The sequence below is a fragment of the Rhinolophus hipposideros genome (genome assembly GCF_964194185.1).
Source record: "Rhinolophus hipposideros genome assembly, chromosome: 8".
Classification (NCBI taxonomy): domain Eukaryota; kingdom Metazoa; phylum Chordata; class Mammalia; order Chiroptera; family Rhinolophidae; genus Rhinolophus; species Rhinolophus hipposideros.
In genome coordinates this window covers 16,052,606-16,080,515 of record NC_138054.1, presented here as the reverse complement: position 1 = coordinate 16,080,515, position 27,910 = coordinate 16,052,606, and the positions used below count along the sequence as shown (strand labels likewise).

Here is a 27,910-nt window from a genome sequence, read left to right as displayed (position 1 = left end):
GTTGAACACTTTTACACTGATTATTGTCATTACCATTTCTAATAAAATTTGGAGAATAAGCATAACTTAAAAGCTCCTCCTTTTTCATTTGGTTAACTGAGATTCTGACATAATGGTTAAGAGTAAAATGTCCTCCATGTTCTCAATAAATGTTACCTTTCATCTTCTTCTTCATCAGTTTATTTTTCAAAACTCAGTTTAATCCTTTCTCCTCCAGGAAGCCTTTCCTCTCAAACCAAAGTGTATGAGTTGCTCCTTTTTCTTTATTCCTAGAGAATCCTCAGCACGTCATTACCAGAACACAAATCTATGACATCGATTTCTGTTTATTGTTTTACTTCTCTTTCTCACACCAAAATTCCTTGAGGTGATGGACTGTGTGTATTCCAAACCTACCATTATTCCCACTGCTATTCCTCACATATTCCTAGTGCCTAAGTTTTTGTTGAATGAGTGGTTGAACTCAACAAAGATTCCATTCAGTATAAGAAAATGGGTATTTCCACAATACTGATAGCAGTGATGATGGAGAGAAATGGATGAATTCAGGATATGTTTTGAGATAGAATTGACAGGACTTATTGTTGGATTGGATGTGGAGAGTGAAGGAGATGGGTAACCCAAAGTTGAGGAACCTGTTACAGCAATCAAGTAAGGGGAGGGGACTGGAGGAAGAATGGGCTGTTTTGCAAATGCCGGTTGAGAAACCGCCTCCACTGTTGAGTAGAGCTATTAAATAGGCAGTTGTATATGAAGCTGAGGCTCCAAGAGATCAAGACAAAATATAAATCAGGAAGTCAGTAGCATAGATGGTATTTAAAGCTATGTAGAAGGATGAAATTGCCTTGTGAGAGAATGTAACTTAAGGAGAGAAGAGAACCCAGAACCAAGCTTGCAGTGCTACAGCATTCGGTGGTCTGGAAGAGGTGGACAAGCTAACAAACGGAACTGAGGAAAAACCAGAAGAAACTTTTCTCAAGGAACCGCCAGTTGGGCCAAATGGTGCCTGAGGGATTCAGGTGACAAGTGAGAAGTGATCATAGTATTTGGCAGCATGATGATTGTTGGTGGCCTTCACTGTGCCGTGGTGGGCTCTGGGAGCCAAACTGGAATAGGTTCAAGACTGAATGGGAAATGAGGGAACAGACATCTGTAGCTACCGTGTTTCCCCGAAAATAAGACCTAGCCAGGCAATCAGCTCTAATGCGCTTTTTGGAGCAAAAATTAATATGAGACCCAGTATTATGTTTATATTATATTATATTTATTACATTATATTGTATTGTATTCTATTTATTATATATATTATATTACATTACATTATTATATTATACCCAGTCTTATAGTAAAATAAGACCCAATCTTATATGAGACCCAGTTTTATACTAAAATAAGACTGGGTCTTATATTAATTTTTGCTCCAAAAGACGCATTAGAGCTGATTGTCCAGCTAGGTCTTATTTTTGGGGGAAAACGGTAAATCCTTGAGCCAGGCCACAGGTGATGGAGATTGTGTCATTTAGCATCACTAGCCTCAGGTTTCCAACCTTCCAGATTATTTCAAGTCCCACACTGAACTCATGATGTACTGCCTTCCAAAATCTTTCTTCTTCCTACATTTTCTGTTGTTAATGAATTCACCTTCCTTTCAGCAATCCAGACTAGAACCCGCGTGGGTAATGTGGTCGTCTCCTTCCACTACTTATCCCCATGTAATCTGTTGCCATGAACTGTAGAGTCTTCTTCATGGCATTTTTCAAATCGGACTCCTCCTTTTCATTGCCAGTCCCATTGCCACTTATGTTGCTCTTTCCAGACACTAATTAACTCTTCTTCAAACTCCTCTAATAGTTTCCAAAGTACTCCCTGCTTTTATTCTCCCCCTTGTCAGTATATCTATCCATTACAGCTTGAATGTTCTTCCTAAAATACAGCTTCGCTCGTGTTATTCTTCTGCTAAAAATAAAACCAGATCCTTTAGCTTGGTACTCAGAATGTTCTGGCTTTTTAACCTTATCTCCCACTGCCTTCTCCTCATTCAAACCGCTCTTCTGAAGTGTTTGCTGTTTCTTCAATATAACCTGCTTTGTTTGGCCCCCACAGCTTCACTTTCACTGTTACCTCTCTGACATGCCTGCCCTCCCTTCTCTTATATCTTCTGTATTTATTACCTCCATCAAATTATGGAGTCTGCCCTAAGTATTAGGAAATTTCAAGGTTTTCAGTGCTAATGCTTTATCAGTTCTTTAAAAGTTTCATAATACTGAATTTTACCTTAAACAATAGTTACCTGTACCACCACTACCTCAACCAATCTTCGTTTTTAGGAATTGGGTGTGGGAATGATTTACTGTCTAAGGGAAGTTTCTCGGAAATTTTAACTAACAGTTGAGGATCATGATGTTCTGTAACTGAAGGATGCCTAGAAAAGTCCTCTGCTAGGCCTCTCTTCTCAGTAGCAGGTTCCCACTGATTTTCGTGAGGAAGCCAGAAGTTGAAAGATGAGCATGATAACTCCAAGTGAAAGGCAGCTTTCCTCAACTGGGCAATTACCCATTAATAAAATCCACTAGATTCTTTGTTTCATTGTTATTGGTATTTGGGGTGGGGGAAGAACAGTGTTTGTGAAATTATTACTCCAAATTTTAGCTTTTTCAAATGGGAAGTGCCTTTTAGAAATTTTGCACACTGCTACATATTCTAAAAGAAGGAAAGGAGAAGCTTTCTAAAGATTATAGTCATGGAAAAAAGAATTACTCTTTAGAATATTGAACTGAGTGATCTGTCATTTCCACCCATCAGTGGCCTTAGGGAATTGCTAATGTGAGGGCATCAGTAAGAAGTACATTGAAGGTATCTTTTCAAGATGTTCTTTTATGATACATGTTGCTTTTCTGTTAGGTATTATATTTCAGCTTTCATCCCATTATTAGAATATAAAATAGACTAGGCACGTTTAATTTGTACCTAATCGTTTGAGAATGAAGTTGGACTATTGGCTAAAGGGAAACAATTGCATTAAAAAAAAAAGATGGGATTGAAAGTGAACATTCTTTTTTCATAGTGAGCGCTGATGCTGAAGCATTATTTTGAAGAGTGATATTTGTAGAAAAAGAGGAGTGAGATGACCATCTGATTTAAGAACCTTCACTCTACCGTTACAAGATTATCTGTTTGGCCTTTCAGCAGGCAGTTTACCAGTCCTCCCTGGCAGCTGTTAAATTGTAGTCATGTATTTTGGAACATGAGGGATATTGTAATTAGTAGTGTGGGATATTGATTTGAGAATTCAAAATATCTTTAGAATGTTGGTAAAACCCACAGTGCAAATAAAAGATAAATGGCTCACATTTTGAATGGGATAACAAGCCTTTACAAAGTAAACTTACTTCCTCAAAATTACTTTTTATTAGTACTAACAATTAAAAAAGCTATAGTTAGCGAATTATGAAGGAGAACCCGAAAACAACTTGCTTTGACTTCTTTGTCACAAATGTTTTGTTTTATGATTGTTCATCTGTTTGCTCTCACTTTACATTTCCCCAGGAAGCTTTGTGTTTCAGCATCCTTAAGTGACACTGACAAAATTAGCAACCAGAGGATTTCCTGGAGGCTTGGACCTTTTGTGTCAGGATGACCTATGGAGCTCAGTCTTTTGCTACTATTTTCCCGTTTCATTGAAAAGGGGAAATAACTGCTGCTATTCGGAGTGATTTTGTATCAAAGATCTTAAAACTCTATTGTTTAAAATTTATCAATTTTAAGTGCACTAAGAAAATTAAGTGCTTTTATAAACTGATTCTTATATATATCCAAGATGGTTCATAGCTGGCATTAAAATGCTCTGTATTTTCTTATTAGGCCTTCAGTGTTTTAGTAGTTTAAATTTTCGTAGTTTAAATTTTTGAGCCATGAATAGGGTAATAGTGGAAAAACTGAAAATAGTAGCTTTAGGCTAATTATATTGGTAAGTTCAGTAAAGCATTGATACATAAGCATCCAGAGATATCACTCTGGGCATTTAAAATACATACATTTTTTAATAATCTGAGAGCAGTTTTCCATTGGTAATAGATTATTTTAAAATTACATTTTCTTTTCTTCTACAGGAAGGAACTTGAAACCTTCAAAGGTAATTTTGTGTTTAATTCTTCACTTTAAAGTAGATGAGAGTTAATTGATGCCAGATGTTCTCTCTTGATGATGATGAAAGAACTCATTCCTTTTTCTTTAAATCCGTTTACATCAAAAAAAAGTTTGCTTAATACTGTTTTGTAAGTTTTATTTAATCATAAGTGGTTTTGATATGCTCTTTTAGCTGTAACACATGTACCAAGTGAGAGTTTCTCCTAATGACCATTATAAGTAATATGTTAGGATGGCACAGTGCCAACTTTGAGGTTGTTGCGAGAATCATAGTTTAAGAAGATTCTGTTTTCTGCTGTGCAAAGTCTGGGCCACGTGCAGGGGGTGTGGCTTGAAGATAGAGCTGTACCCCTGCCGGTGACCCCACAGTCACCTGAACCTGCTAAAGATGTTCAGTGCTGGGTCCTGCTCCACCACTGTCTTGAAACTTTGGGTAAGTCTCTTACGTTTTTCAGGCTTAGTTTTCTCACCTATAAAATTAGAAGTTCTGATGAACTATATTTTGAGATGCTAAAAGCACCCAGCATTGCTTTTTAATTTTAGGGAACTTCTGAAGGTGGAGCATTGAAGAATTCTTGGTCATGTTTCTCCTTACTGGTCATGGAGAAACCCTAGTGAAAAATAGAGACAGCTAGACTTTCCAAGCCCCTCAAAACCCTTCCTCTTCGCTATTTTTTAATTACTCATTAGCAATTAAGTAGTGAAATTACTGTTCTCAGAGAGATTCATTTCAAACCAGAAAAACTTTGAATTACTGCTTATTATATTTCACATATAAACTAGTGTTGACCTTTAGATTTACTGAATGATTAGAATTTTCCAGTATATCATTTACAGTTGGATTATTTCTGTGTGTGATCTGTTTGGGTATTTCACAAAAAATGATAACCGTCAAGATAATAGATATAAAGACTTATTCCTACTCTGACTGTAATTGAACAGACTTGTTTTGGCTAGATTTCTATTAAACTGACTGTAGTGATAGTAAATGATTAAGTTTACGCCAGTTTGTTGAGGGACTTAACATGATCGTATGATATAATGTACTATCATGACTATCGTTATACTTAATTTGTGAGCCATGACTCTTACTTCATCAGTGGTTTAAAATCAGGTCTGAAATTCTCATGAAATGCTGTTTCTCCTCTCTTTCTTTTTCTCAACTAGCATCTTCTTATATAACATTAGGAGAAGAAAAAAATCAAGTTAATATTAAAAGACAGTCAGGGACACCGATTATGCAAAGTGTCAACTTGCATCTCAGTAACTGAGGTGTTCTTTTTTCTTAGTATGACAATATTCAGAGGAAAAGGAGAGCCCAGCAGTTGGTAAAAGGTAAAAGGTTAGGGAGTGCTGCGTATTACCCGGTAGAATGATTCAGTTTATGCCAATATATCTTGTTTATACACACATCCCTAATTATGTACATTAAACAGTACATCCAACCCACCCACGGGCCAATTAAAGTTCTCAAGTTGGAACAACGAAAATTGATTATTGTATCATACCAAGTTTTTTTTAGTATCAATATTCGTTAAAAATTCTTTCCTCCTTAGTGTTTTGCTAATATTTCAAAAGCATGAATAGCATATAGTAATAAAAAAAGAAATGTAACTGCTCTTCCAAGGTATTAGTGGAGAAAAAAAATTATTCAAACAACTTAACAATTTATTGTTTTTTGAACATCATTGCCTTTATTTTTCTTTTATAATAGGTTGCAGGGGAAACAAAAGATATTACTTCCTTCATTTGTTCTACTCTATTTGTAATTGTACTTGGAAGCTTTTTACTAAGTTGGTGGAAACCTAACTTTTGGGAACGAAAACACAAACTTAGTAACCCTCAAAGTTGGTAATACAGATCAGTGTCGTCCACCAAATTGTGGATTCTTCCTTCTCTATCCCATTCAGGGTAATGCGTTCATATTTCACTTTTGCCCGTATAGAAAATCTCTACATTATTATTGAAATTAGTTATTGATTGTTGGTTTGTTTAATACTGGAAGCAGGAAGGTTTTCTGTGCTCCTCAATGGCATTCTGTTAAACTTTTTAGTGATGGTCACTTGAGTCATAGACAGTAGAAGAGGGAGGGTAGGATCTTAGAAGTCCTAATTTTTATTTTTATTTTTTTATTTTTTTATTTTTTTTAATTTATTGGGGTGACAATTGTTAGTGAAATTACATAGATTTCAGGTGTACAATTCTGTATTATATCATCTATAAATCCCATTGTGTGTTCACCACCCAGAGTCAGTTCTCCTTCCATCACCATATATTTGATCCCCCTTACCCTTATCTCCCTCTCTCCACCCCCCTTCTAATTTTTATTTTCAGTGGGGAAGGAATTCCAGAATAATAAACATGTGTAGAGTTAATACAGGCATACCTTGTTTCATTGAGCTTTGCAGATACTGCATTTTTTACAAATTGAAGGTTTGTGGCAATCCTGTGTCGAACAAGTCTTTCGGCTCCATTTTTTCCAACAGCATTTGCTCACTTCATGTTTCTATATCACATTTTTGTAATTCTCTCAATATTTCAAGCTTTCTCATTATTATTATATTTGTTATAGTGATCTGTGATCAGTCAGCAGCGATCAATATCAAGGCAAGACCCCCCCACTAGCCAAAAGATTACAACTTGCTGAAGGTTCAGATGATGGTTAGCATTTTTTAGCAATAAAGTATTTTTAAATAAGATATGTGCATTGTTTTCTTAGACATAATGCTATTGCATACTTAACAGACTACAGGGTAGTGAACATAACTTTTATATGCCGTGGGAAACGAAGAAATTATGTGACTGGCTTTATTGCAATGTTTGCTTCATTGCGATAGTCTGGAACCCACCTGCAGTATCTCTGAGGTCTGCCTATAAGTTTTCCACAGCCTCTACAGAAATGAGAAATTGGCCCTGAAAAGACATGTCTGTTATTTTAAGGATGAGTCATCATTTTCCCACTTTCGTTTTTAAAATAGATTGTCATTCTATATATAAATCTTAAAATCACTCTTAAGATTTTTAAGTATACGAGGTCTGGCAATTATGTTTGTGAACTCGTCCTAGAAAAAGTGCTCCATACCTCATTGCTGATTATCACTACGGTCACCTTCCAAGTACTCCCCTTGGGAAGCTATGCACTGACACCAGTGCCTAGTCCACCCTTCAAAGCAATTTCGGAACTCTCTTTCTGGAATGGCCATTAGAACTGTCATCGTATTACCCTTGATGTCCTGAATGTCATCAAAATGTCTACCTTTCAATATTTCCTTTGTCTTCGGGTAAAGAAAGAAGTTGTTTGTAAGGAGGAGGGTGTTCCAATACCAGTTGTTTACTGGCTGAAAACTCCCTCACAGACAGTGCCGTGTGAGCTGGTGCATTGTCGTGATACAAGAGTCATAAATTGTTGGCGAAAAGTTCAGGTCGTTTAACTTTTTCACGCAGCCTTTCAGCACTTCCAAATAGTAAACGTATTGAACAGTTTGTCCAATTGGTACAAGTTCATAATGAATAATCCCTCTGATATCAAAAATGGTTGTTAGCAACATCATTGCAACAAGTTCGTGAACTTCATTGTTAGACCTTATAAGCCTAGAAATAATCTGCCACGGAAAAAATATCGAGGCAAAGAGATGTAGGATTGGATATTGTTCTTACCTGCATAAGATTCCTGACTTAACATGGTTTTAATGTGCAGACTTACTCTTCAATCTTCACTTAAGTTCCTTACCAAATTTAACTGTCATTCTCTTTTCTCTATGAAAATACTGACAGCCACAACATGCTGAATGCTTGGGGGCTGATAGGCTACTCATCTGCACAGCTAAATATTTTTGTTTCCACCAGTCGCATCGAATGCTTACCCAGAGTGAATTGTGTTTGCTCCCGAACTCATTTATACTTACTATTGTGATATGTAGTTTAATTAAATATCAGATAAAATGATGAAACTTCAGTGTTGAGGAGAACTGGAAGAAAAAACTAAGTTGACTGCTTTGGAAGACTTAAAAAAATAACCATGCTTTCATTCATGAATTCTTTGAATATAGCTCCACTGATTTGAAAATTCTTGCATATGCCATCCATACTGCAGTGGATAAAATTTCCAGTCTATTTTTAAAAGTAGAGCAGGAATTTAAGATGTGAAATAATTTGTGTGCAGAATCATTCAGGATTGTTTTTTTTTTTCCCCAAATCTTTTCTAATTCTTAATTATACCTTTCACATCAAGGAAAGGGTGGCTAGTAATATGGGAAAAAGTTGACATGGAGGAAGGAAATCATTTTTTGAGAATCCATGTAAGGAAAGATAGTCTGAATTTACAGGGCTAGGCTCAGAAGTAGAAATGAAAACCAAGACAAATATGCTTTGGTTAACACAGACTTGAAACTGGGAAGAACATATTTGATGGATCAGCAGAGCATGATTAAAATGATTGGCCATGGAATTGGTGCTGCAAAGGAGAGGTCTGACTAGACCCAGTAAAATAAGCAAGATGTCAGGTACTGGGGATGTTGTGCACCAGAAAGGTGAGGAACACTTTGAGATGGGTCTTGTGGTCAAGAAGGCATTTCAGTTTGAGATCTTATAGGTGGAGCAGTTCCCATTGATGATGATAGCTAAACTGAAGTAAAACTAGAAGTCATAAAATTGAAGAGGTCGTCTGAATCGGAGCATTCTGAGACCATTAGGAGTCTCACTTGGTGGATGACTCTTAGGTTTGGATGAGCATACTGCTGCCGAGGCAGCCCTTAGCATGTTACAAATCTAAATATGATGACAGATGGTAAGCTTGGTAGAGTCTGTTGGTTCCGTTCAAGAGTTCTCTTAACCTGTGAGACAAAACTATTCAGCCGCCATTTGGCGATATTTAAGTGATGGAAACTCAGGTTGGATGATACAACTCGTCTGTCCTCAAGGATCTAAAGCACTATGGCAAAGCTTATAGGACAGAAGGGCAAATGTATAACTTTAATAAAATATTAAATAGAAATAAGCACACTAAGGGGGGAGGAATCAACTGTTTTGAGAAAGGCAGTGGCTTGAGCTGGATCTGAATGATGAGTACTCACCAGACTGGAAAGGGTAGTACGGGCATTCCAGGAAGAGGTAAGAACAATTGCAAAGGTGCAGCAGTGGTTTTCTTTTTTGGTTTTTTTTTTTAAGAATACGAGTAAAATTTTAACTTCTTGCTCAATAAGGGACCTACAAATAATTTGTTAGGGCTAAGGCATATGGTGTGTGGGGTGAAGTAGGATGAAATTGAGATGGGGAACAAATGGTACACAGCCTTCTGCAAGAAAATAACAAAACGTCTGTTGGCCTGCACCAGCAGACAGAGCCAAACTTGCGATAACAGAAAACGCCACAAAACAGCTACTGGCTTACAGGCAGTCAACATTTTCTGTTCAAGCAATACTACTTTGTCAGCACAGCCCCTATAAAACCCTCCTCACCCCCTCCCTTGGGGCTACAAGTCTCCTTTAGCCATCTTTGCTCAGCCCGATAGACTTTCTCTTACTAAAATAGACTTTCTCTTAATAACCTTTCTTAACTTGCCTGACCGTGCGCATTCTTTACCGGCTGACCTATCAGTCTTGAGCATATTTAATTTAAAGTATCTATGAGGCATTCTGGTAAAAATGTCCAGTGGGCTGTTGGACCTCAGGGGAAAGATCTGAGCTAGATTTGGGAGAAGTCAGCATATAGGTGGGACTGGAAGCCTTGGGTTTGGATGAAGTTGTCCATGAAGGGCAGGCAGAATAAAAACAGATGATAATGGATAGAAATCCAGGAATCACTGACATTCACTGGACAGGCAGGAGAGAACTAGTTGCTTACAAATCACCACAGAGGTAAGAGGAAAAGTGCTGTGTCACTAAGCTGAGAACATTTAAAGGAAATGCCGAAGAAGCATGGCGTATTGTTGTGGAGAGGGCGAAGTGAAATAGAGTCTGAGAAGGGTCATTCAATTTGGCAATTCAAAGCTAAATGGTCATGTTACTGGGAACAATTTTAGCAGCACGGTGTGTGGATGTGGGGGCAGGATGGAACCCATAGGAAGGAGGATTCAGGAATGAGTGGAATAGTCTGTTTTATTTGCCACTATGACCCTGGGTGCTTGACACATTGGTACTTAGTAAATATTTGAATAAAAGAGGAAGTAGAGACGATGCTTCCAAAAGCTGAGTCTTGGGGAAATAAAGAAGAGGGTTTAGAGGAGAAGGGTTACGCTGCCAAGAGGAATGCTTTTTTAATTTGTGGGAAACTTGTGTGCCTTTGTACGAAAAGGGAAAAGAGGCTAGAGAGGGCGAAGCTGAGTGAAGCTGAGTGAGTGGCTGAGTGACGGAGCTGTGATTCGGACGGGACCAGAGGGACTGGGATGTTGGGCATCTTGTTATGAAACAGGAAAGGACTGTTACAAGTGTTTGTAACTGTTGGAACTGTGATGATTTAAGATACTTATTATAAATAAATAGCACATTCCAAGCCACTGGTTAGTGTTGCTAAATTTGAAGGAAGCTTTAGGCTAAAGCTATGTTAATAATGAAGTGGGGGAAATTTATAAATACCTTGCGTTTTTTTTAATGAACTGTATTCTTAATCGTTACTTTATTACTTTCAGATAGCAAGGTCTCCTTGTCTCTTTTGGTATGTTATTGATACATCTTTGTGCCTAGCTGACAAATTCAGATGGATTTAGTATATTTTTAGCCCTCCCCCCACTTTGAGCAGCATTTGGTATGGCCCCAGATCTGTGCATACATCTTCGCACAGCGAGCCCTGAGAGCTTGCATTTGGCTTTTATAGAGGCAGTAGATTCAGATATTTGTCTGTTTAAGCCATCAGCAGAAAACTACCAGGCTTAGTGCAGTTTATCTGGGAAAACCTGCCGCTGGCCTCAGCCTCACTTCCTTTGTTCTACAATCCCAGAAGATGCACATCAGGGGAGCCGCCTGATCCCTGGAGGTTCCACTGGACCAGCACCGAGCTGTTTACTTGTTCAGTTCTCATATCCATGTCATCTCCAGGACTCAGCGAAAATAGTCAGAGGAATGACTGTAGGTGGAACTTTGTTTTTCCTTCACTGCTTTTCTTTAAAATTTGTACCTCCGTGCTGGGGTACATTGCAGCATTTTCATGGTATGCAGATGGTGTATAATGAAAAAGCAGAAATTAAATTTCAACTGATTTGAACCTACAAGCAGTGTGTTTTAATAAGAGCATCATTCATTCCTATATATTATAATACCAAGAAGTAATAATTAACGGTGTTAATACCCAAAACAAATAAGTAAAAACTGTTGCATGGAAATCTAGGAATTTTGCTGTTATAATGTATCTTATCCATTGGCTGAAATTCACCAGACAGTCATTTTATGAGGCAGCATTTATATTACAAGATAAATATGAAATACCAGGAAAGAACGGCAGGTAGTAGAATGAGGACACTTCTTACGCTGCAGCTCCATAAAACTAATTCATTATCTCTTGCTGCTAGTGTGTTTATTTTCTGAGAAGTGGTTAATGCAGTTAAATATGTGAGCCATATTTAATAACTGTAAAGTTAAAATTCATTCCATGTTACTATATGGGTTCATCTAAAATGGCTGATTTTCCAAGTGGATTTTGAAAATATCATAATACTCCATGCAGATAAAAAAAATATATGTTATTTTTCTAATTACACAGAACTTCATTGCACCCTATCACCTGTTGGCTCGTGGCCATGATTGTAATGACATCTGTATGTGGCATTTTTATACATACATATACAAGGAGATTGAACTTGTGAAATTTACTGCAAAAAATTGTACCCTAAAAATTAATTGGTAGCTTTTTTTGTTGAGTACTTTATTATTCTATCCATGAAGATAACCGAGGAATAATTTCATAATTATTGCATTTTTAAAAACTCCATATTATACCTTCAAGGTAGCACATGTTTTGACATGTTTTATATCATGCCCTGTCAAGGTAGAAGCCCATTTGTTTTCAAAGGAAAAGAAATGAAAGAAGCGATTATTCTGATTATTCTGTTTTTCAGATTTCAAATTAGAATAAGGTATGTGTGCATCAAACTTGAATTAAAGGGAAAGTTTCTTCTTTCTGTCCCTCTCTCACGTTCTCATCTTGTGTTTAGGAAAGCAAAACCCGTCAAGCTCTTTGGACTTAGATTGGCATTAACTGAAGCAAAATGATAGCTCAGGAATTCATTATAACATTGGAGCATTAGTGGAATGAAATTCTAACTTGAGGTATCACCACATTCTTCTTCATTATTTATTAAGTGTTGAGGAGTAAGCTGGTAAGAATGCAGGAAGTGAGAACTTTAGTGTTTATTTTTAAAGTATTAGAGATGTGTAATACATCTTCTTTTCTCTCATACTATCTTAACATAGTGGTTCTAATAATAAAGATTAGAATATAACTATAATCTGGTATTACATTTAAAGCTTTTAAATTATTCATTTAGGAATTTACTCTCTGAAAATCTTGATGTGTTGGTGAATAACTGGCAAGATTTTTGTAAGAATCTGCTCTTTTCTACATGTATATTCCTTTTTAAAAAGCTTGTGTATATTATATAACTTGGTGTTTAAGTTGTTGTCTATGTCCTGTTGTACAGAAATATTTATATCCTGTGTGTTAATTTTGGTTCTAAGACAGTTTATTTTTTTTTATTTATTTTTTTTTTTTTATTTTATTGGGGTGACAATTGTTAGTAAATTTACATAGATTTCAGGTGTACAATTCTGTATTACATCGTCTATAAATCCCATTGTGTGTTCACACCCAGAGTCAGTTCTCCTTCCATCACCATATATTTGATCCCCTTTACCCTCATCACCCACCCCCCACCCCCTTACCCTCTGGTAACCACTAAATTATTGTCTGTGTCTATGAGTTTTTGTTTCTCATTTGTTTGTCTTGTTCTTTTTGGTTTATATACCACATATCAGTGAAATCATAGGGTTCTCTGCTTTTTCTAAGACAGTTTATTTTTAAGACCCTGTTGATTTTTTATTCTAACGCCCTGTCATAAGATGCTGTACTGTGGCAGGACCTAGAACTCACTAAGACGATGTTTTATATTGAAGGGGAATTGGAATTCTAACAGCTTGGTGAGGCATTAACACAAAAGGAGAGCGCTGAGGATTAGTGTCGTGATGCTTAAATGTTATCTTTCTACGATTTCTTACTATGATTATATACACTATTATATAATCAATAATTATAGTAGTGGAGTAATTTAGAAATGTAGCAGGACTTTTTGTTTTGTATCATATATGTTTCCTATCATGAATAAATACAGCTGTTCTGTTTCATTACCTCTTTGCTGGAACATGGTATAAACTTGACAGCAAAAATTATACCTTTCAGAGAACTAAACCTGGCTCCGCAAAAAGGAGCATTCTATGAAAATTTTACCTGTCAGGCTCAAACAGATTTTTATCTGTTGAATTATATGGAACCTTAATGGTTTTTTCTCAGTTTTTTTGTTTTTGGAGGTGTGTGCTGCAAAATAACCTATGGGATATTGTAGCTCTGCTGATTAAAATCTGTTTTGGACCATTGATGGAGTTTGCACCTTCTCTGAAGACGGTAGTTGCCTAATGATTTGTGTAGACTTCCAGGGCAAGAAAGAAGTCACATGGCCAGCTGAGCTCTAAACTGTCTTTTCTACTTAAATATTCATCTGGCTTTCCTTGAAGAGGAGGGCCTGTATGCTACAAATAAATGTGTGTGTGTGTGTGTGTGTATTTTGCATTTTATATATTATATATAATATATATTTATATAAACATATATAAATATATATATTAAATTTGGATAATCTGACTATAGTTGAGAAATAAAACATCGTTTATCCTAAGATAAGGGAAATAACTAAAGAAACATTGGAACAGTACTGTGGTGTTTAATTCACTTTTCTGTTTTTCTGAGGACTATTTAAAGTATTTGTATAAGATAACAGAGGTTAGTATAGGGTATTTACTGGTATGCTATTCACTGTCAAGTATCTAATTACAGTTTTGGAAGAAGTATGAAAGAAGTATGATAGTTATAGTTAAGATGGAATTGAATACCGTGTTTCCCCAAAAATAAGACCTAGCCGGACCATCAGCTCTAATGCATCTCTTGGAGCAAAAGTTAATATAAGACCCAGTATTATATTGTATTGTATTGTATTGTATTATATATTATACCCAGTCTTATAGTAAAATAAGACTGGGTCTTATATTAATTTTTGCTCCAAAAGACGCATTAGAGCTGATTGTCTGGTTAGGTCTTATTTTGGGGGAAACACGGTAGTTAGAAACTTACTGTGTGAGTATAACTCATCAGTTCTAGTTTATTTTTAATTGAAAGTAAAAATATTTGTAATAAGAATTGTCACAGTAATTCCAATGATGGAATCAAAAATAAATAATATTTGAAGATGTGAAGTTGCCATCAGGATTTTTTTTTCCCATTTAGTAACATGGTACAAAATACTAATAACACCACTATAGGTATATGAGTATAATTCTTATTAAAGAATGTTATTCTTATTAAAATTATAATGAATTAGAGAAAAGAAACTACAAGTTATTAATCATCTGCATTATGCTAGCTATGTGCCTTGTGTATTATAGTTAGCACCACAGTATCTCAGTATCACAATAACCTTGTGAGATAAGAAAACAGAGCCAGAGAGGTTAAACAAGACAACCAGCCAGGGAGCATTTGAGCAGGGATTTAAACCCACCAATATCTGCCCTCCAAACCTGTGTTTTTCTCACTTCAACTCGATTCCTGTGAAGGGCTAAAAAGTAAACAAATAAGATTTAGACTCATTTTCTGTTCTTATAGTTTGTGTTCTTTATGTATTGCATTTACATCTAGCCCCTTTCTCTCATTCTCTTTCTATACCAGATAAATTTGAATTCACAAGCATTGGTGGCTGAGTAGCTTCGTGAGATTTCATCTTTAGTTCCATTTTCACTGCTTACTGGTCTTGCTGTATGGCTGCTTTCAGTTATACCTCACTATTTTAAAATACACCTCACAATTTACCAACCAAACACCAATGTAAAAAAATGAAAGCTGATTGATGTTACAGGGCCCAGGAGAGATTCCTCTGAATGTGGGATGTGAGTTGAGGCTCAAAACAGGCCCGAAAGGAAGACTGTTAAGGCCTCCAGATGCCTTCCCCACACTGGGCCTGAATCTGACGTGACATATTTGACTGTTCCTAAAATACAGAGTCTTTTCTATTTCAGGTACTGATTTCGACAGTTTTAAAAGAATTTCAATGTCCACTTTTTCTACTTCTAGAATCATATCTTAGAAAAACCTGTTAATCATATAATTCAACATCCTATCCTATGTGGAATCCATTTTTGCGCAGTTCTGAAGGATGTTTACCTAGAGTCTGTTGAACAGTCCTTACTCTCCGTTAACCTTCCTAAATTTCAGAGTCTTAGTTTCCCCAACTTTGTTTTTCATAATATCTGGTGGGAGATGCTTTCTTCTCCTGATCACCCAAGTCTGGACACACTCTTGGTTTCCAATATCCTTTATAAAATAGTGTTTGGCTCACTGCAGTCCTCCAGAAAGAGCTTTTTAATCTCTTTATTTACCTGGTTAGCTCACGTTTAACCACAGTACCCAGGTCATTTTAACATGTAAGTGTCCCTAATTTTTTTAAATGACTATAAACACAATGTATTCCCATTATGGACAATTAGGAAAATACAAAAGCTGCCAAGAAAAAAATAGAATCACAAGTCAGAAATCTAAAAAATTTTGGAATGAGTATACACACACACACACATATTAGAGACATCCTCCATAGTTGAAATAGCTAATAAACAATTTTGTTGCCTGTTTTTTTCACATGAGTATTGCCTCGTGCCATTAATGAATTTTTGAAAAATACTGTTTTTCCATTGTTGGACACATGGGTAGTTGGCAACTTTATACTAATTTTAAGTTACTAATTAGTTACTATACTAATTTTAAGCTGTAATAAGCATCTCTATGCATCCATGTTTTCTTAGGATCACTTCTTTTTTAGGGTCTAAGGGTATTACATTTTTAAGGTTCTTAGTGCGTACTGACCTTTAGCTTTTTAGAAAGGATATTCCAGTTTACACTTTCATTAGCAGTGTATGTGATTGTATCTATTTCACATACCCTCACTTTAAATTTTTTTTGTCTTTACCAATATTATAAAAATATTTGATTATTGTTTGAGGTATAGTGGTGAGGAGAAATTTGATTTATTAGCATTTTGTTGTGAACTGTTTTATTCATGCTTTTGGCCACTTTCAGGTGGAGGTGTTTTAGTATACTTGTTGATATGAATGAGGCTGTTACATATTAAGGGTATCAAAACATTGTTATACTTATTGCAGACATTTTTCTCAACTGATTATTTGCCTTTTAATTTTGTTTGCTTTTTAAATTACACACAGAAGTTTAATTATGTATGTATTCAAATGAATATTTTTAATGATATCCTACATTGCTTAATGTCTAAAAAGTTGTCTCTCAATCCTAAGAAATAAATGTTAACTTGTAATTTCTAACAGTTTTTATTCTAGCTTAATTTTTATTTGCTGATTTTACTCTAATTAATCTAGAACTTATTTTGATGTACAGCATGAGGTGAGCACTCAGTTTTTTTGCTAGTACAGGTAATTAATTTTTCTAGTACGTACTGTGGAATAATCCTTTGCAGTCCTCCACCTCCATTGTTGGCAAAATTTAATTGGTTAAATTAAACTCTCTGCCTGCCTGGTACCTGAATTTGAGCAGCTGAATGAAGCTGGAAAAAACATACAACCTTTCCCTGAGTTCTCACTGTAAAATTTGTCCACAACTCACTACAGAGCCTTGAGCACACACTGGTAATCCTATTGCAGTTCACTTCTGTGCCTCTTCTCAAACTGCCAGCCTCCCACCCTTATTCCTCATTCTTAACTGTTTGCTTCGGGTTTCACTGAGGAAACAGAAGTAGTCAGAAGAGAACTTGAATGTGTTCCTTCCACTGGCTCTCTCTGCTGCCTATGTCTGCTTCCTCCCTGGCCTCCTCCCTGCCACGGGATTGTCCCTGTTCTGAAGTTGTTCTACCCCCAGCTTCAGTGCACTGCAGCCCATCTGTTGTCTCTGCTTCAGGACTTGGCTCTGGCAGTTTTTCCTTCTCTCTTCCTACATCATCGGTGTTTGCCTCTCTGCTGAATCATTCCCAGCAATGATTCTGATTTTCCCCATAGTTCTCTGTTCTTTGTCTTCTTTCTACTTGCCACTCCCACCCCATCTGAGACGGTGAAGTGCCTCAGGGCTCCATCCTGGGACCTTTTCTCTCGCCTTCTGAAGTCTCATCTGGTTCTAAGGCGTTAAATACCTTCTGATGCTAATGACTCTCGGATTAAAGAACTATTCTGACCTCTCCCCTAAACTCTAGACCTGTATATCCCTGTCCCAACTCAAGAAGGGTCTCTACAATTGTGCTTACAGGTGTCTTAAACACAACATGTGAAACCCTGAAGTCTTAATTCTCATCCTTCCACCTTCCTGGCCCCTCAGTCTTCCCCATTTAGTTAAATGATGCTACAATTCATCCTGGGCCTTAGGCCACAACAAACAACAGAAACGTAAGGTGCTGCGTGATTCCTCTCGTGCTGTCACACTTCACGTTCAGTTGATCTGTAAGTCCAGTCAGCCCTGCCTTCAGAGGAGTTCCCAAGTCTAACCGTTTCTTACTGCCTCTTCCACTGGCGTCCAGTCCAGGGAGCCATAAGTTCTCATTTTGACAGCGGCAGTGGCCTTCTCAGTGAGTCCCTCCACCCTGTCACAACACTTTGTACTTCCCATTACTCTTAGAATACTATCCGCGTCCTCCTCGTGGCTGGCAAGGCCCTTTGTAACCCGCACTTTGCTCGCTCTCTGACCTTGTCTCTTCCCCCTCTCTTCCTGGCTCCTTCTCCCTTCCTCCAGAGAACCCAGGAAGCTCCACCATGTCCACGGAGTCTCTTCCCTCTGCTCTCATTGCTCTTCCTCCAGACAGTAGCCTGGCTTATCCCTTCCCACTGCTTCTTCAAAGGTATCCACATTTTAAATTGTACATTATTTTTCCCTTTGCCTGGCTTTATTTTATATATATACATATGAAATGTGCAAGCCTGACATACCTTTCTCTGCTTTTCTCTGTTGTCCCCAGTGTGTCTAGAACAGTGATTGGCATAGTGCTCCGTAACTGTTCGTTGGATCAGTGGAGTACTATGACAGTATCCTAGCCCCTTGCTTTCTGGCTGGGACTCCCTTTTAACTGTGTCTTCCAAACATTGTCAGAGCTATGTATCTAAAAATTCATATCCGACCATATTGTTAAACCTTGAAGCAGCTCCCTAATCTTTACAGCAGTTATTTCCTAAACATCAGTCATTTGAGCTTCACTTTCACAATTTTTGTCAGATCCATGTACAATCTGTACTGTTTTTGACTGATTTTCTTTAAATCAACTCATTTTGAAAATGTATTTTGAAATACACTTACTATAAATGGAAAACCAGTGTCACTTGACACGAATAGGAACGAATTACAAAAATAAATGCATAACTGGTAAAACTGTCTGCTCCAGCCCAAATTATCTTGCCTACAGTATTTGAAAAACTGAGTTTCAGGATTAAATAGAAGCTCTTCAACATAATGGACAGAACTCTTCTTGAAAGCCCATGCTTGCCTCTCCAGCTTTCTTTGTTTCCCTGTGTTCGGTACCTCATGATCCAGGAACCCTTCACCCATCATCTTGCTCCAGCTTTTGTTCTTGCCGCCTCTTCTCCTCGGGCTTTCTTTGCCTTCATGCCCTTGTTTGGCCATTACCTGTTTACCTCTGGGGACTGCTTAGTTGCCACCTCCTCTAGAAGGCTGCCTTGACTCTTGAAAGCAGGTTAGGTGCCCTTCTTTTCTGTTTCCACGGCACCCTTAGGCGCCTCTCACCTAATTCATCATATTCTATTGTAGTTACCTGCACAGTGTCTTTTCCTCCATGAGCAGACTGTGAGGTGCCTGAGTACAAGGGTCCTGTCAGACCCGTCTGTGAAGGCCACACACTGAGTCCAAATCTGTCAGTGAATAAGGAAATGGCTGATGGATGAACCCGAACCTGAGGTGTGTGGCATGCATGCAAGTAGGGGCGAGTGGTAGGGCTTTTCATTCAGTTACTGAAGGAAGACTGTCCCTTTCAGAAGAGCCTTAGACATTTTACCCAGTGGGTGTGGGGAGGAAGCGAGGCACAGTTCAGGAGGCAGCCTGTGGTGCCTGGAGGTAGAAATGCCAGGGAAGGGTGCGCAAGCTGGGCTTTTTCTGCCTTTATCTGTTGCCACTGCTGACTTTATTTCTGCAAACATTGTGTCCTGAGGTGAGGGGAGTGTGAAGCCTGAGGTCAGAGGAGTCCCAAGGAAGAGTATTAAAACTAATGGAAATGTGGCGTGTTAAATAAAGAAAAGGGTTGAGATGAGAATGCACAAAACCTTCCTCAATGTAAAGAAAGAAAAAGGCTGGGGAATACATCAGATTTCAGCCTGGAGTGAAGTGGGGAGATAGAAAACAAGGGAGATGAAAGAGGACAGAGGAAGGATTTAAAGAGAGAAAGCATGTGCACCTGAAACTAATAAAAATAAATAAATAAATAAAAATAGAGAGAACAGAGGTGGTGTGAAATTAGCCAGCTGTGTATGTGTGTTACATGGCCTAGTTGAAAATTACCTGTTGTTTGCATTGAAGTTTTTGGATCTATTTAGGAAGTTTGGATCTATTTCGGAAGTTTATCTATTTCGGAAGCTATTTGCAGGACTTGAGGGTTAAAAAAGTAAAAAGTACAAAGTACTCCCCTAAAAAGCATGAAGTACACCCATTATAGGGCTTATTTAAAAGAATAGGACTGCCGCTTTTTTTTTCACTACTGAAAACTTTGAAATTACATTGTTTGACAAAATTACTATTGTCAAAATGTTAGCAAATAACATGTGTGAGCAAGTCTGTGGAGAAAAGGGAACCCTTGTGCACTGTTGGTGGGACTGCAAGGTGGTACAGACATGAAAAACAGCATGGAGTTTCCTCAGAAAAACTGAAAATAGACCTACCAGTTCCACTTCTGGGTATTTATGTGAAGAAAACGAAACACTAATTCAAAAGATATATGCACCCCTATGTTCATTACAGCATTATTTACAATAGCCAAGGTGTGGAAGCAAAGTCAATATATGAATGAATAAAAAAGATGTGGTATATACATATAATGGAATATTACAATCAATGAAAAGGAATGAAATCTTGTCATTTGGAACAACATGGATGGACATAGAGGGTATTATGCTAAGTGAAATAAGTCAGAGAAAGACAAATGCCACATGGTTTCACTTATGTGTGGAATCTAAAAAAAAAATTAAACAAAGCAGACTCGTAGAAACAGAGACCAAAGGGATGGTTACCAGAGGGGAGACAGGTGAAAAAGGCGAAGAGGAATATAGTCAATAATATTATGATAACTTTGCATGGTAACAGATGATTACTAGAATTAGTGGGGTGATCACATTAGAAGGTATAAAAATGTCAAATCATTATAATGTACACCTGAAACTAATATAACTAGTATAATTTTGTATACCAACTATACTTTGAAAAGAAAGAAAATAGCTCAAGTATATTTGTAGGAATACAAAATTATTGATCATTCAACATAAAAAAAAAATCACAAAATTCAAAAGACCCCAAATAGCCAAAGCAATCTTGAGAAAGGAGAATGAAACTTGAGGCTTCATACTTCCTGATTTCAAAATGTATTACAAAGTACACTGACTAAAAAGCATGGTACTTGAAATCTATAGGCACAAATAGGTTAAAAGTATGGAAAACCATATACCATGCAAATGTTAATCAGGAGAAAACAAGTCAAATTCATAGAGACAAAGTACAGCAGTCGTTGCCAGCCACAGGGAGGAGGGAGGAATGGGAAGTGTTGTTTAATGGGTACAGAGTGTCAGTTTTACAAGATAAAAAGAGTTACAGAGGAATGATGGTGATGGTTGCACAACATTATGAATTTGTTTAATACCACTAAACTGTACGCTTTAAAGTAGGTAAGATGGTTAATTTTATGTTATGTGTCTTTTACCAGAATTTAAAAGATGGGGAAAAAAAGAATATATCATTTGGGTTTCTCTTGAACCAGACAGTTTTTTGAAAAGTGTTTTTCTCACTGATCTGTGATAAATTTCAAAAAGAAAATATATGTCACACTGAAAGCTCTTTTGTCAACAGGTCCCACAAACCTACCCCATTTCCCCGAAAATAAGACTTAGCCGGACAATCAGCTCTAATGTGTCTTTTGGAGCAAAAATTAATATAAGACCTGGTCTTATATTACATTATACTACATTATATTATATTACATTATATTATATTATACCCAGTCTTATATTAAAATAAGACCGGGTCTTATATTAACTTTTGCTCCAAAAGACACATTAGAGCTGATTGTCCAGCTAAGTCTTATTTTTGGGGAAACATGGTAATAGCTGCTTCTCTTCTCCCTCTCCTCCCATTCCAGGGACAATTTCCCCCACCCCCACCCCGCCGCCCCGTTCAAGCTGTTGTTTCTCAGTCTAGTTGTGTAGGACACAGCTCCCTGGCCCATGCTGGTATTATGAGCTTTGCGCTCCCCCCCCCATCTGAGTCAGTCGGTTGCCAGTCTTCAGTCAGCCCCTCACAGCAGCTCTCGCTGGCCGTTCACAATGGCTGCCAGCCACTCACGCTGGCCACCGGCAGCTCCTGGCAGCACTCAGCAGCCCGCGGCAGCATACGCCGCCGACCTCTGGCTGCCCATGGCAGCTGCAGGGAGAGCCGTTGTTCACAGTCTTAGCTGTAGAAGGTGCAGCTCACTGGTCCATGGGGGAATCGAACCAGCGATCTTCGCATTAGGAGCACAGCGCTCCAACCACCTGAGCCACCAGGCCAACCCAGGGATACTTCTTTAACAGTGGCATTTTCACTGCTGCTTTTGCCAACTTCATTATTTGTGCCTTTGTGAGACTAAATACCAAAATGCCAGTTACAACTGGAAATAGTACAATAAAATTAGAGAGCGGTTGTTCTGTGATATTTGAGAGTAGTAGCAACATTGTAGGGGATTCGTGGGGTTATTTGATTTGCTTATTTGTCCAGCATCAATAATCACCTTCTGTGGATTTTGTATTGTACTCTAAAGAACAGATGTATTTTGTTTTCTCAGAACTGAGGTAGGAAGGCTTATATTACTGTACACCTTCTTTTAAATTTAACATTAGAATAGCCCAAAGAAGTGTTTAAAAAAAAAACAAAAGGTACCCATGAAAGTTAGATGAAGATATGCCTTTAAATGGCTGATTTGGTTTGTGCAGAATAGAGAGTGAAAATATTAATGTGTTCTGGAATAAGACAGTTGTGCTATCTTGGCAACATTATGTGCATTATATTCAGAGAACGTTTAACAGAAAATAGTATGCTTATAGAATAAATCTGTTTTCAGTTCTCTGTTCAGAAAAGTTAGTACTTCCAGTCCAATGGTGGAAAGCATTCAACTGGGATCAGTTCCCTCTCACTCCTCTTTTAGGGTTGTATTGAGTAATATGAGAGAATTTGGTGACACTCCATTTTGATTGAGAGAAATATAAGAGGGTTTTATCACAAACTAATAAATAATTTTTTATGTCCATGTAACTCCAAAGAAACTCTTCCTTTGAATGGTTAAACACTTCATTACCCTCCTCCTCTCCATCCCCCCCAAACATTTTTTGAGCATTCAGGCGGGACAGCCTGCTGAGGGCAGTGCTCTGTGCTGGAGGATGTTTATTTCCGTGCACATTGGAGAGTGTTACGGTGGGTTCACTGCTACTAATAATAATTTCTGGTGAAAACAATATGCTCAGAGTGGACTGAAATTATGTATACAAGATAACCATAATTGTGTGATGATATGTCTGAGTCTTTACTTCAGGTCTCAGAACCTTAACAGTAGCCTCACGTGGTAGTGTGTCCTCTTTGGAGAGCTGGGCTCAGCATCAGTTACTTAATTTTTTCTGTCTAAGAGAGTCTCGTTTCCCTCCGACAACCCCCTCATGCTGACATGCTTTGATTCATTTAGTGAACACTTGTGTTCACTGTTCTTGCAGTAAATCGACTCTATCCAATGCTAGGAAGGTAAAGATGACTAAGGAAGAGTCCTCTAGTGTTGGCATCTCTAGCAGCTGTTGCACCTTTTGGCACACAGTAGGCCCTCAGTCAGTATTTGTGGGAGACAGGGAGGAAATAAGTTATCCATTTATGCAATGTCTACATTTTCTCATAACATTTTAAAAACTTGTGGTGATGCAGAGAATCTCCATGGGGTTCTGGCTTTGTGTGTGTGCGCCCAGATTCTGGAGATGGGGGCTTCTCCAGAGACAAGATATCTTTGTACCTTTGAAATCCTTAACCATCTGGATTTATTGTCTTTCTGTTAAAGAACTTTAACACTAGGGGCAGAGACTCTCCTTTATGTATTAAAATAGTGCTGAGAATTTATATTAACTGCATACAGCAAAAGAAACGTTTGTAGAGTAACCATTCTTTTTGTTGTTGTTGTTGTTTAATTTTATTGGGGAATATTGGGGAATAGTGTGTTTCTCGAGGGCCCATCAGCTCCAAGTCATTGTCCTTCAATCTAGTTGTGGAGGGCGCAGCTCAGTTCCACGTCCAGTTGCCTTTTTCAATCTTTAGTTGCAGGGGGCACAGCCCACCATCCCATGCAGGAATTGAACCAGCAACCTTGTTGTTAAGAGCTCACGCTCTAACCAACTGAGCCACCCAGCCATCCCACCGATAGCTCAGTGTCAGCTCCTTGTCTGCAATCTAGTTGTGGAGGGCGCAGCTCACTGGCCCATGTGGGAATCAAACTGGCAACCCTGTTCAGAACTTGTGCTCTAACCGAGCCATCTGGCCACCCTAGAGTAACCAACCATTCTTGTTTTTCATTTTTAAGCATTTTCCAGAGTTGACTCTTCACAATGGTTTACATAAGCTCATTAAAGTTGACTAGCCCCAGGAATTACATTGACTGGATAAGTCAAATTTTTGAGTTTATAAAATGACCTTTGATTTAGTTTTCTCTTAATACACGTACTATATATCATGTATCAAAAATTGCCTCTATGGTGATAAAGATGGAAAATAACAATATTTACTTTTATAAATTAATGTGGACCATTGTAATTTTCCTAATCTTGATATTAAAGACTAAACTACAAAATATAGCTGGAATTAAAACAGTGCAAGTGAAAAGAGTGACTTTGCTCCTGTACAGGGGTTATACGAGGTTTAATCCTTAAACAATGCCTTTCAGGTTAACCCAAGTTTATGTGTGCCTGCTAAGCAGTGTAGCAGGTGATTAAGAGCATGAAATCTGGAACCAGACTAGGAGTGCTGAAATCTCAGCTTGGCCACTCCCTGGATGTGCTATATAACCTCTCTGAGGCTCAGTTTCCTCTCTGAAAGATGAAGCTGATAACAGGACCTACATCCTTGAATTGCTTAAGGATTAACTTAATATGTGTGAAGGATTTACAGTAGTGCCAGGCATTTACATAAAAGTGCTGCATATAAAAGCTACTATTACTACAAAGACAAAGTGAACAGCTTACTTGTTTTCTCTGTCTTGTAAGGTATAAACCTACAGGAACAACAGAAAAGTTAAGTCTAAGCCTTCCTAGGTTATAAAGCTGAGTTTCCTATACATACATAATTACTGTGGGTGGGGGTGGAGTGTCTCCTACAGTGATTAGGAGAAGAGCATCAGCAGTTCAGCACACAGGCTGAGTTTGAATTGCCTTCATCACTTGCAGCTGTATGTTCTTGGCCAAGTGCCTTAACCTCTGAGTCTGTTTGCTTATCTATAAAATGGGAACAATACTAGTGCCTACCTCAGGGCTTTTGTGAGGATAAATAAAGTAAAACTACCAGCCATATACTAAGAATGGAATAAATGTTAATCTTGTAATTATGAATTCACACTAACTGTAATTCTTGGGACTCCTGACTTTCCATTTTTTTGATTAGCCATAGGCTGTCTCTCTTTAATTAAAACAATGGTAGAGGTCTATAAATGAAGATATTTGTTCACATGCAAATATTAATTGGCTATTTTTATCGTAAATATATTTTCAGGACTAAAACTTTTGTTTCAGAAACAGTTTATTAGCAAATGTGCAATAATAAGACTAAACTAGGATATTAAAATAATTTTTGGAAAAATGTCTTTTAAAATTATATGAAAAATTTCAAAACATTTGGAGTTTTAAATGAACTACTGATTTTGAAATTTACAGATTTATTCTCTCATTCCTCAAACATTTACTTTATACCTATTTAGTCAAAGCATAGTATATAAAGATGAATAATAACAAGTATTTACTGTCAAAAAGTTCACAGTGCCTTTGGGAGACATTCTGGAAATTGGAAAATTCACAAATATGTGGAGTTAAACTACATGCTGTTGGACGACCAATAATGGGTCAAAGAAGAAATCAAAAGAGAATTCAAAAATCAGCTTGAGGGGAGCATTTGAGATTTTGCTCCCTGGCATATGTTGTCAGTTTGGCTCAAATAAACTCTTATAAAAATTCTCTACCAAAAAAAATACATATATATATGTATATATACATATATATATATGTACATATATACAAATACATATATACATATATACTAATATGTATGTGTATATATGTTTGTTTCAAGGTATATATGTATGTGTGTGTGTGTGTGTGTGTGTGTGTGTGTGTGTGTGTATGTCTTGAAACAAACAGAAATGGAAGCGTAACATACCAAAATTTATGGAATGCAGCAAAAGCAGTTCTAAGAGGCAAGTTCAGAGCTATAAATGCCTACCTCAAGAAATAAGAAAAATCTCATGTAAATAACCTAACTTTACACCTCAAGGAACTAGGGGAAAAAAAAGAGCAAACAAAGCCCAAAGTTAGTAGAAAGAAAGAAATAAAGATTAGAGCAGAAATAAATGAGAGGCTAAAAAGACAATAGAAAAAAATAACAATGAAACTAAGAGCTAGTTCTTTGAAAAAAAAAAATTAACAAGCATTAACTAGACTCACCAAGACAAAAAAAAGAGAGGAGTCAAATAAAATGAGAACTGAAAAAGGAAATGTTAAAGCTAATACTACAGAAAACACAAAGGATCATAAGAAACTACTATGAACAATTATACACCAACTAAATGGACAACCTAGAAGAAATGGATAAATTTCTAGGAACATATAACCTACCAAGACTGAATCATAATGAAATAGAAAATCTGAACAGACCTGTTACTACTAAGGAGATTGAATAAGTAGTCAAAAACCTCCCAACAAACAAAAGTCCAGGACCAGACAACTTCACTGTTGAATTTTACTAAATATTCAGAGACGAATTAATCCCAGTTCTTCTCAAACTCTTCCAAAAAATAGAAGAGGAGGAAACTTCCAAATTCATTTTACAAGGCCAGCATTGCCCTGATACCAAAACCAGACAAGTATGTCATAAGAAAATTACAGGTCAATATCTTTGATGAACATAAATGGAAAAATTATCAAAATATTAGCAAGCCAAATTCAACAATACATTAAGAGGATCACACACCATGGTCAAATGAGATTTATTCCAGGGATGCAAGAATGGTTCATAATCCACCGGTCGGTCAGTCAGTGTGATACACCACATGAACAAAATGAAACATAAAAATTATATGATCATCTCATTAGATGCAAAAAAAAAAATTGACAAAATCCACCATCCATTTATGATAAAAACTCTCAATAGAGTGGATATAAAGAGAATGTACCTCAAAATAATACAGACCATAAATGGCAAGTCCACAGTTAACATCATACTTAATGGGGAAAGCTGAAAGCTTTTCCTCTGAGATCAGAAACAAGACAAGGATACCAACTGTCACCACTTTTATTCAACATAGAAGTCCTAGCCAGAGCAATTAGGTAAGAAAAAATTAAAAGTCATCCAAATTGGAAAGGAAGTAGTAAAACTGTCACTATTTGCAGGTGACATGACATATATACAGAGGGTGCCAAAAAAATGTATACACATTTTAGTAAAGGAAAAACTATCAAAATTGTAATACTCAATATATACCGATAACAAAAGATGAATACAAGTCACATTTGACTTCTGCAGTTACAAGAGGTGCTCAAAGTGGTTACCATCAGCCTCCAGACTCTTCTGATTATGGAGAAATATTGCTTGAGCAATGTTGACCAGTGTCTGCTTGTATACATTTTTTTGGCACCCCCGATACATACATGTATAGTCTAAAGAGTCCATCAAGAAATGGTCAGAACTAATAAATAAATGTAGTAAAGTTGAAGGATATGAAATTAATACATAAAAACCTATTGTGTTTCTATACATTAATAAACTATCAGAAAGAGAAATTAAGACAATCCCATGTGCAGTTGCATCAAAAAAAAAAAACACTAGAAATAAATTTAACCAAGTGGGTGAAAGAAGTGTCTATTAAAAACTAAAAGACATTAATGAAAGAAATTGAAAACACAAATAAATGAAAAGATGTTCTGTGCTCATGGATTGGAGGAATTAATATTGTTTAAATGTCCACATTACCCAAAGCAATCTACAGATTCAGTGCACTATCAAAATTCCAATGGCATTTTTCACTTAAATAGAA

At 37.1% G+C, this 27,910-nt stretch overlaps 1 protein-coding gene across 3 annotated transcripts in view; it reads left to right on the top strand.

The window, feature by feature from the left end:
- The window catches only part of DTNBP1 (dystrobrevin binding protein 1), a 131,630-nt gene that overhangs the window by 57,019 nt on the left and 46,701 nt on the right, over positions 1 to 27,910 (top strand). For all 3 annotated transcript variants that reach the window (XM_081054714.1, XM_081054715.1, XM_081054713.1), the window contains exon 7: positions 4,110 to 4,132. In XM_081054714.1, coding sequence (XP_080910840.1) covers positions 4,110 to 4,132 — 23 coding nt within the window. The remainder of the gene's footprint in view (positions 1 to 4,109; positions 4,133 to 27,910) is intronic.